The 14,609-nt window shown below is 38.7% G+C and overlaps 1 protein-coding gene across 2 annotated transcripts in view; it reads right to left on the bottom strand.

The window, feature by feature from the left end:
- Positions 1-10,746: 10,746 nt before the first annotated feature.
- Positions 10,747-14,609, bottom strand: part of PHF20L1 (PHD finger protein 20 like 1) — a 44,487-nt gene continuing 40,624 nt past the window's right edge. For both annotated transcript variants that reach the window (XM_054385323.1, XM_054385324.1), the window contains 2 exons: positions 11,712-11,874; positions 10,747-10,891 (listed from right to left, as the gene is read on the bottom strand). In XM_054385323.1, the coding sequence (XP_054241298.1) occupies positions 10,749-10,891; positions 11,712-11,874 (306 nt within the window). In that variant the 3' untranslated portion in view covers positions 10,747-10,748. The remainder of the gene's footprint in view (positions 10,892-11,711; positions 11,875-14,609) is intronic.

Raw genomic sequence — 14,609 nt, 5'->3', positions numbered from 1 at the left:
TGAAGCAGCTCTGCACAACCCACATAGCCTTCACCTGCCTTTTTATAGCACCCATCATGCAGATGGGTTCACTTATGTCCTGGTAGACTGGCCACCAAATTGGGCGAGTGATGCATACAGTGCTTCTGAGAAAACCACAAGAAGCCTGTTCAGCTGGAACAGCCCTCATGGTCCTCCTCAGACAGCCCTCATCTCTGCTCCAGGGAGCACTACTGAGCTCGGTCATGGGAGAGAATAAGCAGCAGCAGGCAGAGAGGGGCTTAGTTAATTCAACATGCAAATTAAGCATATTGATATGACCCCAGCCACGAGCTCTGCCTCTCACCCGTGCTGTGGTACAGCCACGTTTTTGGCTCTGTATCAGAAACACACTTTTTTGTGTTTCTGGAGAGCCTCAGGCCTCCAAGCACTGCAGCGCTAGGAACAGGTACAATTCATAATGTGTTTTTTATTACATGAAAAACAGGATGGATGCAGCTGTACTGACTACAAAGGCAACTAAAGGTCAGAGTCAATTGCATTTGGCCTTTTGCATTTACTCCTACTTACACCAGGCGCTTTAATACAGTCAGGTACCTGATGAGAAGCAGCTTAGCTGCTTCTATTTCATCCTCCAGGCATACAACCAGGGTAACTGCTAGGCAGAGATTTTTGATACTACTTTCATGCAAAATCCTTGACTTAAAACATATCAGAATTATTATTTCCTTGGTTCCAGAATGCCACTTCTTACTTGCCCACTTTGTATTTCTGACAGTATTTGTTTGTACTAAGAATTATGTGAACTCACTGTTGCTTGTGCAAAGGTGGTTGGACAAATGCATTCAGAATAATTAGCTAAACAACAACAGAAGCACATGTTTGATGCTGGACTTAGGCTGATTCTAAGAAAAAGTGACAGCACCATTCCTGTGTATGATCCATAGATACTAGACAGTCTAGAACTCTCTGATACTCTCTTACAGACTGAGATTGTGCTCCCAGTGATCCAAGAATCCTTCTGTGTAGGATGGAGACCACTTAAGTGCTACAGTTTGTTATATAGAATAAATGTGATCTCAAACAGTGGCACAGTGACAAAGTGCTTTAGCAAGAATAGCCTTTTCAAAATGAGTGGATTTAAAATCTGGATTTTACTCTCAAGCAACCTACTCTGGACTTGAGGAAAGTCAATAGTCCACAGAAATATCAGGAAACCAAAGTGGTATCAAGGGCATTACTCACAGAGAGAAGCACAATTCTGCAATATCTACATAGTGTTGATTCCCAAGATTACTTTTATTTCCTTCAGAAACTTTCAGAAAACAATCTATGGGCTATACAAATTGGGAAGAACAGTCAAGTGCTAAAAGTTTCTGTGTCAGTGTGAGCTGAAATTCCCTCCCCCACTGACAATAACCAGGCTAGCTCAGTCTGGAAGCAAATGAAAGCTGTATTTACAAGCAAAATGTACAATCTATGATGAAATGCAATGAATATGTACAAATATACAAAACTCACAACATTTACAAATATATACAATCAACAGAAAAAGCACAACCAATCTCCCTTTGCTTCCCCCCAAAGGGGACCTTTCCCAAAGGGGCCTCTCTCCCAGGGGCCTCCCCCCCAGACTCCTCTGGCAGAAAGCAGAGTTAGCTAAAGCAGAAAGTTGTAAACTTAGCTTGCCAAGGTCAGTGTGTGTTATCTTCTGCCAGAAGAGAAGAAGAAACAGCAAACAGACACCCCAGCAAGCTGCCCCGACTGTAGATTGCAGAGTGCAGGGTGTCCCACTTTGTTTTGGGTAATAGTTGTTAAACATTTCTATCTATCCAATGGAAGTGTTTAGAACAATCAGTATTTTGCTTTCTTACACCCAATAGTGACTTACTTACACTCTTTCAATTTCTCTGCTTGAACTTTGCAAAGAAAAATTAAAGAGATAGTTTCAAAGCATCACAGTCTCTTAAAAAAAAATAATAAAATCCCCAAACAAACAAACCCCCCCCCCCAAAAAAAAAAACAAAACAAAACAAACAACAACAAAAAACAACCCGTGAGAAAGTGAGTTTTGGCAATTGGCACCAGTTAAACCACTTCTAGATGTGCGTCAAACCGGGATGTGAATCTTGGTCCATGCACATTCAATGGGATGTAATGGCCTGTGGACTGAAAACAAAAAATACCCACACTACAAGATATGTAGTTTAGAGAGCAATATGTGCAATCCACATTCGTCAGAGAAAAGAAAAGTACTTGTCAACTGTGGCTGCTCAAATTCAGAGTAAGAAAAGCCTCACTGCACAACCTTCAGTGAAGGGACAATTGAGTTGACCTCTATTTTTAGCACCAATGAAGGGGAGAAAAGGAGCAGGTGGAAAAGGTCTCTGGGGACAATATAGCCTTAAAACTACCATATCTGCAAAACAATTTCTCTGGTGCTGGACATGAGGGTTTAGTTTGTCGCACACTCTGGCAAAAGGCTCCTCAATCTAGACTTTAATTGTTGAAAGAAAAATGTCAGTGCGATGAAATATTGAAATGACAAACCTTGAGACAGAAGCATTGTCCTGGTTTTGCATACATTTTCTTAGCAGAAAAGATTGTTTGGACAACAGCAGTTTTTAGATACTGAAAAGCCCAAGGGTAAATGATTCCTGCGTACAAATACAAATGTCTACACCCACAGAAAAGTTGCTCTCACCCAAATAAAACATGAGCCTGAGAAGTCAACTTTAGTTAAAGAAATCAACTTAAGGGACCCTCCTGCATGACACTGCATATTACAAACATATCAATTAGTTAATTTATTTTTAAATAATAATCTGCTTTTCAGTGATATATAAATCACCAATATTGGACAATCCTCTCACATATTTTAGGAAAACTACATAAAACCATAGACTAACACCTTTTGTTATTAATTTATTACTATTACAGATAGAGCATAACTGTATATTACATTTGGTATATTTCTTCCCAGTTAAGAGACATTCACCTCAATTTTCTTCACATGATTTTGGCACAGATGGCAATAACAAGACTTATCTCAATCATCTCTGATTTTTTTAAAAGTCTTCATATGATGTATGTTAAAAGCTGACACTGAGAAAAGCATAGTTCCACCAGGCAATGCCAGTTTCAGTCACTTCATGCATGACATGTTCTTCAGATTGCAAGAATGATGGGGAAGTTCCAGTAACTTCTATACTAAACTTGGCTAGATCAGAAAAGGGAGGAGAGGACTTCCCAGGTTTTTTTCATGTTATAATTTACTAGCCAACAAAGTGTCTTTGGTAACATAAGAATCTTAAGAAGTCCCTGTAAGAACATTTGAATTTGCTTTTGATCCTGTAGAATGGAAACATTTCTTGGACAGGTTAAATGTGTTTTCTCTTACTAATGCAGTGGAGATAACATAGTTTTCCTCTATCAAACAGTACCACAGTGATGCAAGGTCAAAAAAGATTTATTTTATTCTCATGACATCTGGGTTGCAGATTGCTTTGAAACTCCAAGCAGAAGTCAACTCTACAACACAGAGTGGAGAAGCATAGGTTTGCACACCGAATGGATTCAGTGTTTGACAAAAACAAGCTCATGGAGTGAGAAAAGGCACTGCCAGACACACAGGGACAACAAGGTGCCAAATTTCTGCTGTTGGTAGGACAAAAGAGGATCCTCTCCCCTCCTGCCACCAGGCACTATGAAGAGACCGAAAAGACAGGGAGGAGTGGAAACATGTCCTTGCTCAGGGAGACAGGCCTCCCTCACCTTCCCAGTTGCCCTTGCACAACAGATATGGGGCTCTGGAACTGCAGGGCCAGACTAGAGAGGATGTAGATGAAGGTTCATTCAGGGGTTGCTTGGCGTGACTCAGCCAGCCCCATGCATTCGGACTACTTGTGTTAAGAACAAAAGCAGAGTAATTGTTGTAGATGATTCTCTTCTAAGTGGAACAGAGGGCCTCATATGTCAAAGGAATTCATCCCACGGGTCAGAGATGTTACTAGGAAACTCCCTAGTCTGGTATGGCCCTCTGATTATTATCCATTACTGTTCATACAGGTTGGAAGCAATGAGGTTCAGAAGCACAAAAGCAATTAAACAGGTCTTCAAGGCACTGGGGTGATTGGTTGAAGGATCAGAGGGGAGTGTTTTCTCCAATACCTGCAGTGGCAGGAAGACTGCACTGGAAATTAAAAGGAATAAGAAAACACAGCTATCAACATGTGGCTCAGGGGCTGGGGCTGCAAGCAGAATTTTGGTTTCGCTGATCATGGGAACATTTATGTAGCACTGGGTCTGCTGCAGACAGAGCTCAGCTGTTACAGACCACCCAACCAGGATGAGGAGGCTGATGAGGCATTCTACAGGCCATTGGCAGAAGTCTCCAAATCACCAGCCCTTGTTCTCCTGGGGGATTTTAATTTACTGGGTGTCTGCTGGAAATACAACACAGCAGAGAAGAAACAACCTAAGAAGTTCCTGGAGTGTGTGGAAGAGAACTTCCTGACACAGCTGGTAAATGAGCCTACCAGGGGAGGTGCTTCATTAGACCTACTGCTTACAGAGGACTGGTGGGTGATGTGGTGGTCAGAGGTCATCTTGGACTTAGTGATCACAAAATGATAGAATTCTCAATTCTTAGTGAAGCAAGAAGGAGGGTCAATAAAACTACCATGGACTTCCAGAGAGCAGACTTCAGACTGTTCAGGACAGCTGGGGCTGTTTAGGCTAAGGGGAGATTTGATTGCTCTCTACAACTCCCTGTAACTAGCAATAGAACAAGAGGAAATGGGTTTAAGTTGTGCCAGAGAAAGTTTAGATTGGACATTAGGGAAAACTTCTTTACTGAGAGAGTGGTGAGGCATTGGAAAAGGATGCCCAGGGAGGTACGTGGTGGAATCCCCATCCCTAGAGGTGTCTAAGAAGCGTGGAGATGCGGCATTTCAGGATATATTTAGCGGTCATGGTAGTTGGGCTACAGCAGGACTTGATCTTAAAGGTCTTTTCCAACCTCCATGATTCTATAACTCTATGCTGTTTGTGTCTTGCAAGGACACAGTGCATTGAAAAGCTCAAACCCTGAAACTGTTAAACACCAAAGCAGTTCAGAAGAGAAAAATCTTCTAATAACTTTTCCACAGAGTAAGTAATTCTTTACTGTATATCATTTCCTTAGAGGCTAAAACACAAGTGAAGATTCCCTAAAGCTTTTCAGTGTATATAAACAAATGAGTATTAATGACTAGACACAACTAATTGACTACAGGTTAAAAGTGCAACTGAAGATTCCTTAATGCTTTAAAATGTACATAAGCACTCACTAGCTCAACAGAACAAATGTTCACTGAATGGGAGCCCAGGCACATAACAATCTCAACAGACCTTTATTGTGAGTATTAGAATGCAGTCAACATTATTGCTATTATAAAAAAAAATGAATCACAGAAGAAAGTATTTTGCTTCTCTCATAGAAGATTTAATAATAGTGCACTGCTGCCTCTCAGAGTGTTTAGTGACAATACACTGATGCATGTGGCTACAGCTGAACAGAGATGGCTTTGGCCAGCTTTAAAGAAAGGAAGGCTGCTCTTTGAAGTAAACAGCAATTGAACTAGCTTTGGGTTTTCAAGCCACAGGAAAAGGCTGGCTCACCTACTGCTTACACACAGGACCAGTGTGTGTGCAAAGGGAAATTCACTCCTGAATGATTTTTCATGCTAGTTCATTTTCTCCAATTTTTTATTTGGGTTGTTCAGGCTGGTGCAGAATGGCTGCCAAATGCACAATCTGCTCTCTGTGCAGTGTATTTTCACCACCATTACACGCTCCATATTTGTTTTCCATACATAAACAGATATACACATAGTGTATAATACTTATTGCTAAAGACAGACCCCCACACCCAGTGCCTAGGACATAACATAGTATAATGAAAACCATTAATGAAGTGTTTCAAACATCCTCTGTAAAACAATCTTCTAAAGCCATATGGGCACATAACACAAAAAAATTGTCTGCTAATAAAATGAGCATAGCAATGGGCATTTTGAAAGTGAGTAAGCTCCTGACCTTAGTAAGTGCTCCAAAATTAAGGTGCACATACTGTAACATTTCTAAGAAGTAGAAAGAAACCCTAGGATTCCAGTATTCTAAACCGTTTGCAAATGAATGGCATCATTGCATGCACCCCCTTTACAGAGTAGCACCTCCACATAACTGCTAACAGGGCAAGGTAGTCAAGACAGCCTGATTGCACACTTGTTATGAAGCCCCTGTTTGTAGAGTGCTTCCCACTCCCTACTTTTGTTATTGATGTTTATATTAAGCTCCAGTTCTGTTCAGGATCTATTTTCCATCTTTTAAAGTGTCAGTGAAAACAAAACAAACCAACCCAACAAACAAAAACAAAACACAAAACCAAAACAAAACACAAAAAAACCCCAAAACCAAACACAAAACAAAATACAAACAAAAATATTCTGGTTTGCAAGCATAAAAAGACTTAAGACATTGTGGTGTTTGAGCGACTCCTTTACATCTCAGCCTTCAGTTTTGAGTGCTGGAGCCCAACAGTGCCAGAGGGGCTTTCCTATTGTATTTATTGAAATCTAGTTTAAAATTAGAAGCCAGATGGGAGTAGATCACTGCTTGCACAGGACCAAGAGAGGGTCACTAAAGGAAGGTGGCAAAAATGTCTGAAGATTCTGATCATGGGACACACACTCCAATTGTACAAGCACACAGGACACACTGGAGGCAGAGGACAGAAGAGCAGAGAGATCTTTCCATTGGACTGCTTCCCATAGCAGTCAGAAAGAAATGGGTGCAAGAACAGAGAAGTGAAATCCTCCAGACATCTCAGAAGGAGGCAGTGCAGAAAGCTGAAGAACAAAAGGAGTAAGAGATGCAAGATGCAGAATGAACAGATGAGGAGCACACATAGAAACTCAGAGACAAAGTTAAGAGACAGGTAGACATCAGCCATACAAGGGGACTGCATCCATGGAAGAGTTTCAGTTCTTTGCCACCCAGTCAAGTATGTGAAATCTACTAGAAAACTGGAACCTTGCTTGACTATTTTAAAGAGGATGACAGGCTTCTACCACTGTAAATTACTCCACAGGGGAACAGACCCATGCCTCTAAGGCCAGAATATCAAAAATATGGACACTACTCAACTTACAGCCACCCAAGAGAAGGGTTAGCAGGAAGCATCTTTCAACTCATTCTTTGCTATATGACTTGAAGTACCTCCATTTTGTAACTGCAACAGGAGTAGCCCCATCATGTGGTATCTGATCACATTACCAAAACTACACTTCGTTTATGACTGCTTGATGCCCTACTGCAACTGAAAAAAAACAAACAATTTATGCTGTAGATGCCTAGGAAGAAGACTTTGAAATGAATTACCCTGCTACCTCCATGGAAAAAACCAAACCAAACCAAAAAAAATCAATCCTCAAGTTGGGCATCTAAAGGCTCCACGACTTTCCCATTTAGCCCAGTGAAATCACAAAAGGCTTCTGTACAATGGCATTTTCCTTCTGCTTATTACTAAGAGCTTGTACTAAGTCAAAAGAAGGCTGCAAATTTGCAAAGTTTACCCTTCTGTGAACCTCTATGAAAACCAGTCCTATACCAACTTGATAAGCTATTTCTTCCTCAGAGAGGGTCTGCCTCCCTCAGCATACAGCATCAAGAACTGCAATTCCCTCCCTGACAAATGACGTCGCAAACAGACTGTGCGTAGACCCCTGGCACGCTTACAGAGGAAGCAGGAAGACAGATGGAAAATGATGCCTACAGGAAGAAGATTCTCTCAATAAGGCCAACTTAAAGAAATACTGGTACAAGCTAGATCAGACCAGGTTTAACTGTCAAACAAGCAAAGCAATCAACTGTAGGTTACATTCTGTGCAAAACACTTAGCATTTTTATGGCACTTGAATTAAGTGTTTGAAGAAAAAAAAACAATTTCAAAAGCATTCCAAACCTTTGAATACTTGAGAAACTGGGGCCAAAATTAATGTCACTTTACAGACTAACATCACAACTTAAGAAAGCAAACTCAGACAAGCTTGTGAAGCATTCAAGCAATACACAATGTATCACAGCACTGTCCATAAGGACATTGAGATTGTATTTCTTAGAAGATATGAAAGTTTGCTGGAATTTTTATAACGTGACTACACATAAATGAAGATAAAAAAATACTGAACAGGTTGTTTTTGTAAGCACAGTCCATCCTGAATAAGGCAGGATCCTGAGGGATAAAATTTCATACTCATGTAAATTTAGATACCACTACATATATAAACAGAAGACAAGTTAGAGCTGCAAAGACAACTTTAACTGACCTTGCGATTTCCTTTTCAGGATACCATTCCTCCATCTCTGCACTAAGAACAAAACCTCCTTCCTCCCACATGGAACCTCTCAGTCCACTTCCACCTTCAGTAACATTTACAATTATATTACATCACACACATGCACACACATTGCATAATATTGCTACAGTGTATGCTGTATAAATTAGGTAAATACACTCCACTTTGTTTCAAAGTAATTCATCCGGATTTACACTTCTCTTATACAGTACACACAGTACCACATTCAAGGATATGCAGCAAATGAACAATGTATGTCTCACATACCCAAAAGCAAGTAGGTCACTCAACTGTTCATATTGTTTGAAGCAGTTATTTAAGCATCCAACTATATAACACAAGAGTATTTTATTTCTTAACAGTTGCTATAAAAAACGTCAACAACTTCTCAGCTCTTATGTTCTTTCTGTGTTATGAAGTTGCCAATCATGATTCCATAATTAACTTCCATGTTATCATGCAGCTCTGTAATGACTCCTACAAGCTTGATGTGGCAAGGCTTTTTAAATAGCAACCAGGGGTTAATATTTTGCTTTGGACATCAAGAGTGATAACTTGCTTCAGATATGATAGACAGATGGGAAATGTCAGGGTAGGTTTATTTTAGGAATGAACCAGCCATGCTGCTTTCATTTTCAATAATGGTTTTATCATGAAAGTTCAATGCACTGGTTGCAAAGTCTTTCCCAGATAATCCATCTTTGGCACATTTTTCAATGTTACGCATCCTCAAAAGGCATTCCAAGATTTTTTGATGGTCTGTACAGTGTAACAATCACTTCTTTTTTGACATTTTTTTGTAGATCAGGAAGAAAAGTGGAAAATGTAGAGTATGCAGAATAGTTTTAATAAACAGTTTTACATACAGTACCTTACATATAGAACAGTGTGTTTGCAAATTTAAATAATTTTTGAATGTACAGTGGCTTGTACTTTTATCAAAAGGTAAATTCAAGTTTACTGTCTATCGGTTCTAAAATGCATTTATACAGATAACTAGAACTGATAAACAGATGTGAGGCATAAAATGTTCAAGTATCTTAATGTCATCAGTTAAATAGCCTCCTTTTAACAGTCGTATTTTACAAATTTCAAAACCTGTACATACATTATTTTCAATTTTAGAAACTGCTTGTTAAAAGGTAACATTTCATGTTAACCACCACTTCGTATTGTCTATTGCAACAAAACTAGCCGTGTGTGGTTAGAAATGTATATAGTATGCATATATGCACATGCATCCCTATACACATATACACACACATACAAACATGGATGTAGCACTGAGTACAGCGGCAACTTAGAAGCACAGGGAAAGTCCTGGGCTCAAAATCCAGCAAGAGCTAACAGAGAAAGAAGGTTGCCTTTGGTTTTGTGACATTTTCTTCACTGAAGCTGAAAGATTTTTATAAAAACATTTTGGAGAAGGTATCATGTGATATTTATTCTAGTGGTTTACTATATTCACAGCCACAGAGATTTTTGCTGCTTTTGTCATTCCTCAACCCAGCTGAGGATGGTAAAATTCCAGAGGGCCAACAACAGAACAGAACTACCCAGGATAAAAATTGTACCTTGAATCCTGAATACTGCAATAGAACATAAAAAATATAAACCAGATACAGTTTTGGATGGATTGCTGGCACTAAGTAGGACTTTGGAAAAAAAAATACAAACCTTCATGTAAATCATAATCAAACTCTCATTCCAGTGTTTTTAATGCTATTTGGCACATCTGACTACTATTTGCCACTTGTGTTTTAAAGGAGCCTAAGGGTGCTGCAATAAGGATATCTATTTTAAAAAATATCTTAAAACGGAGACTGTGATAAGCAATTTCTTTCAAAAATCAAAGCTAGTATGCTCGTTTTCCTGAACATTCTTGAGAAGGAAACACCTAAAAAAACTTTCCTTGTAGAGAGAATACAGATCAATCTGGGTCTACCTTTTGCTAGCAAGACAAGAGGAAATCATTAAAAAAGCAGTTCCCAAGAATTTTTAGTCAGCTGAATTCTGCTGATTTATAATTTGTTGCCAAAGGCTTCAAAATAGTAGCATTTTTCTTCATAGTTTTTGTTTGTTCAGCTATCTTGTATGCGGGGATTTTCTTGTTTATCATCTTAAAACCATATCAACACTTCTCAGAATGCAGTGGTACATTTTGAAGCTTGGACACTGAATATACAGTAAAGAATCTGTTACATTGAAAATCCGAGAGTTTTCCCCTCCTCCCTCTAAAGCTTCAGGCTATTAATGTAATCAGAAATTAACCAGATAAATGCTCAGCTTTTTGATGTCTTCCTGTCAGTCTTGTGGCTAGTAAGAAAATTCACTGTAAAGAACCTATTTTTATTTCTTTATTCTTCTTTGTCATACAGAGCAAAGTGTTGCTATTTGCTGTACTTTCCCCATGTCAATTAAGAGCTGTTTGATACGTCGCTTGAGCTGAGGTAACCTTGCCAGAGGATCTGGTGGTTCCAGTTCTCCAGTGAAATCAAGCCAGCTTTCCAGCACTACAGAAGCAAAAGGAAGGAGTCAGTTAGAGTAAGTGTTCAATAAACAGTTTTCACAAAAATTAAACATTTGTTTCTTACTCTGACATTTATAAGAGGATGAAACACACTGAGGCTGTGACTTTTATTTAACAGAAGGAATTTTTAGTAGGAAAACACCAACTAATTCCATGTTTCACTCAAACAGTTGTTGCTATAAAGAAGTACCTGAGAGAAAAGTATATCCTTGGCTAACAATTTTCACAGTCTTTTGTCTGCTACAGTTCTGCAACAGAAAGGGCAATCCCTAAATGCAACGCTTGCTTCTGTCACTTTAACAGGCTCCTGTTTACAAGGTCCAGATTACAGAATGGTTTTACAATCTTTACAAATGTTTTCAAGAAATGTCTATGCTCATAGAGACAGAGAAGGGCAAAGGTCAATCCTGCTAGACTAGAAATATTGCCTAGTGCAAGCAGGAATACTGTCTATTACTAGAACAATCAGGTCAAACCCATTCCAAGTGCAGAAAAAAAATCCAGTGATTATCTGTATCTGGACCAAGACTAGACAAATTATCTAAGCTTTCTGAAGTCTGTCTAATATCAGAAACTTGAGTTAAATTTTCAGGGTTCCTGAGTGCTTAAGCTACTTCATTGGGCATTCAAAACTTGTGGAGTGGGGTGATGGGGTCAAGGCTGCAAGCTTTGGGGTACCCAAATTTGAATACAATACTGTAGAAAAAAAAAATCCATCTTTGGTGTCTCAGATGACCTTCAACACAATGGCTATGAAAGATGCTGTTACAGGTGTATTAATAAGTATTTGGCAATGCAGTTACCATCAACTTCTTTTTCTATCAGGTCCATTCTGCTGGTGACTTCATTCTGTACATTCTCTATGTGGGTAAGGAGATTTAGCTGCCATTGAAGATGTGTATCCACTTGTTCTTCTGAACCTCTTCTTTCATTACAAACAAACACAGTGTTTCCTTCAGCAGAATTCTTCTTCATAGGAGCAACAGAAAGAAAAAACAATTGCCATTTAAGAGGGTTTTATTGTTTTGGTTTAGGTTCTGGTGTTAATTTCAACACTTGAGTCACATGTTAGACTATGCTAGTTTTGAATTGTACTTCTGTCTACTTGACCCAAAGCATACTGAAAAAGCCATGTACCGTGACACAACAATAGACAGAACCAAACAAAATGCAAATTCCATACAATTGAGCATGTATCACACTGGAGGAGTGAGGCAAGAAGTAAAGTTTACCAGCTCAAGCACCTTAATGCAGTAAGACTGACTGCATTTCTATGCCCATTTTATATAAATTGTAACTTAAATCCTAAAGTGTTGAGCTGCATAGGAATACCACCACCACAAATGTGCAAGGTTTGTTTCCACTTTAGAGAAAGAATGAAGGAAAACTCCCCAAAACACATAAATATCCAAGATGTCAAAAGTCACTATTTTACACAAGTAAGCTGACTATTCTATTTGATTAAGACAAAAGACTTCTCTTCCTACCACTGCCACAGTCCCATGTAACTCCAAAGCTTGAGTTTCAGACAGAACTGAACATGTTTTCCACTTGAAAGAATTCCATGATTCTATGTTTGGGGATAGTTATCAAGGCAGTAACAAGCACAGTTATACAAACATAGTCTCTGAGGAAGAATGAATCAGTACCTTCGTAGCAAGTCAAACATAATAAATAAGGCTCCTGATATTTCTGTGACATTTCAACTAATGGGAATGACCAAAGAAAGTATACCAGATTTAATGAATTAGAACATTCAGCATCTCCAGTAATTAGAAGGATTCATAGTTCCCGTTTTGTATCAACTGTGACTTCATATCTAAGTTATTTCACTACTGATGACACTATTTTAGGGACTAGAATGCTGGGCACCTGTGCTCACATAGTGTCAGTTCATGGCCAGTACCTAAGCAAGGACTGAATTTTATCATATTAATACAGTTCTCTGCCTAAGTGCTCAGCTTATTTTTTTTCCAAGTCATGTAATAACAGACTTAACACTATTCCTTTCTTATTTCTTCCTCCAGACAAGAATGGAAGAGAGAGGAAGAAGAAAAGAGGGACTTCTTAAGTTAAACCCCCTAACTTTAAGACTTAAAATTAGTTTAAAAAACAAATCATACTGGAACCAACATGCTGGGAGCTTTATGATCAAGTTCTGGAGGACAAGCACTGTTGGTACAATGGTCAATAAAGGAGTTACAGTTATTTATCAAAACCAGAATACGTGATGCTTGAGCTGCTAGAGGGAAGAATCCAAAGCCTCCATCAAAAATTTGACAAGGAGAGGTAAAGGTGGCACCTTACAGAGAATTCAGTTCATGTAGAAGTGGGACTTCAGTGTCAGTGTAATCACGGTTTTAAGGCAAGTACAAACAGGTTCATGAAGAAATCAAGGACATTTTTCATTAAGTCTAGTCAGAAAGCCTTACTTGAGGTATCATGGCTCCCTACTGCCAATAAGGTGTCCCAAAGCAGAGTACCCTGACAATTCCCCAAACAAATCTCTTCACAGAATCACACAAAATGGTAGGGGTTGGAAAGGACCTCTGTAGACCATGTAGTCCAACCCTTCCACCAAAGCAGGATCACCTAAGGCAGACCACACAGGAACATGTCCAGATGGGTTTTAAGAGTCTCCAGAGAAGGAGACTTCACAACCTCTCTGGGCAGCTTGTTCAAGTGCTCTGTCACCCTCACAGTACAGTTTTCCTGGTTTAAAACAGAGAACACACAGCTTTTTAGACATACGCTTTACTTTCTAAAGGAATCATCAAGTTTTCTTTCACTGCTCACATATTTTAATTCTAAATGTACTCATACTGTGTATGATGACAATTTAAGCTACTGTTGGAAGGTAAGTGTATTTTACACTGCTGAGCATTTCCTTACTATACAAACTGTATATAATCAACATTTATTTCTAATTAGAAGAAGCTCAAATTTCCCATTCAGACTATAAAGGTTACATGCCACATTTAAAACTAAAATTAAAAAAGACGTGTCTTACTCATTTCTTCCACACCAGAAACAGTACATCAAAAGGGGGATGAGTTGGGCGATTTATTCTCAGACAGTTGGTATTGCAGAAAACAGAAAGGTTTGTTTCGCTTTTTTTTTTTGGTCAAGAGGACTCTTCACTAAAACCAGACTAAAAAGTTTCAGACATTTTCCACAAAGTAATAGATTTAAATTATTAATTAAACCCGAGAAACAGTTGTTTAAATAGCCAAATACAATCCTGACTGAAAACCTGTGAAACATTTAATTAGAAGAAATAAGCAATATAAAAGACTCAAAAGAAGTTGCACATGAAGACAAATTAGTTGTTAGTAAATCATTACTTGTGGACAGAATTCTAGATTCTATTCAAAGAATAATATGGTACAATAAAAAACACCATTACAAATCTCAGTTTAACGAACAACAACAAAACCACACAGATTAAAAAAACAGAATTGAGAGAGAAAAAAAGAAAACTTGTTCCTATTTTCTCACCTTGCAAAAAACCAAACCAAACAAAAAAACCTCAACCAAACCAACCAATCCATATGTTTTTTATCGAGGTCTAGCAATTTTAAACATAGGAATTTTTTTTTTTGCCTTTAAACACTGGATTGAGCATAAACAGTTTTAGTACAGACAGTACTTTAACCATGCTTTGCATTTCATCTACCAGCTGAAATGGGCTTACTTTACCT

This window comes from Indicator indicator, chromosome 12 (genome assembly GCF_027791375.1).
Source record: "Indicator indicator isolate 239-I01 chromosome 12, UM_Iind_1.1, whole genome shotgun sequence".
Taxonomy (NCBI): Eukaryota; Metazoa; Chordata; class Aves; order Piciformes; family Indicatoridae; genus Indicator; species Indicator indicator.
Note: the sequence above shows the minus strand (reverse complement) of the source record. Positions and strands in the feature narration are given on the sequence as shown.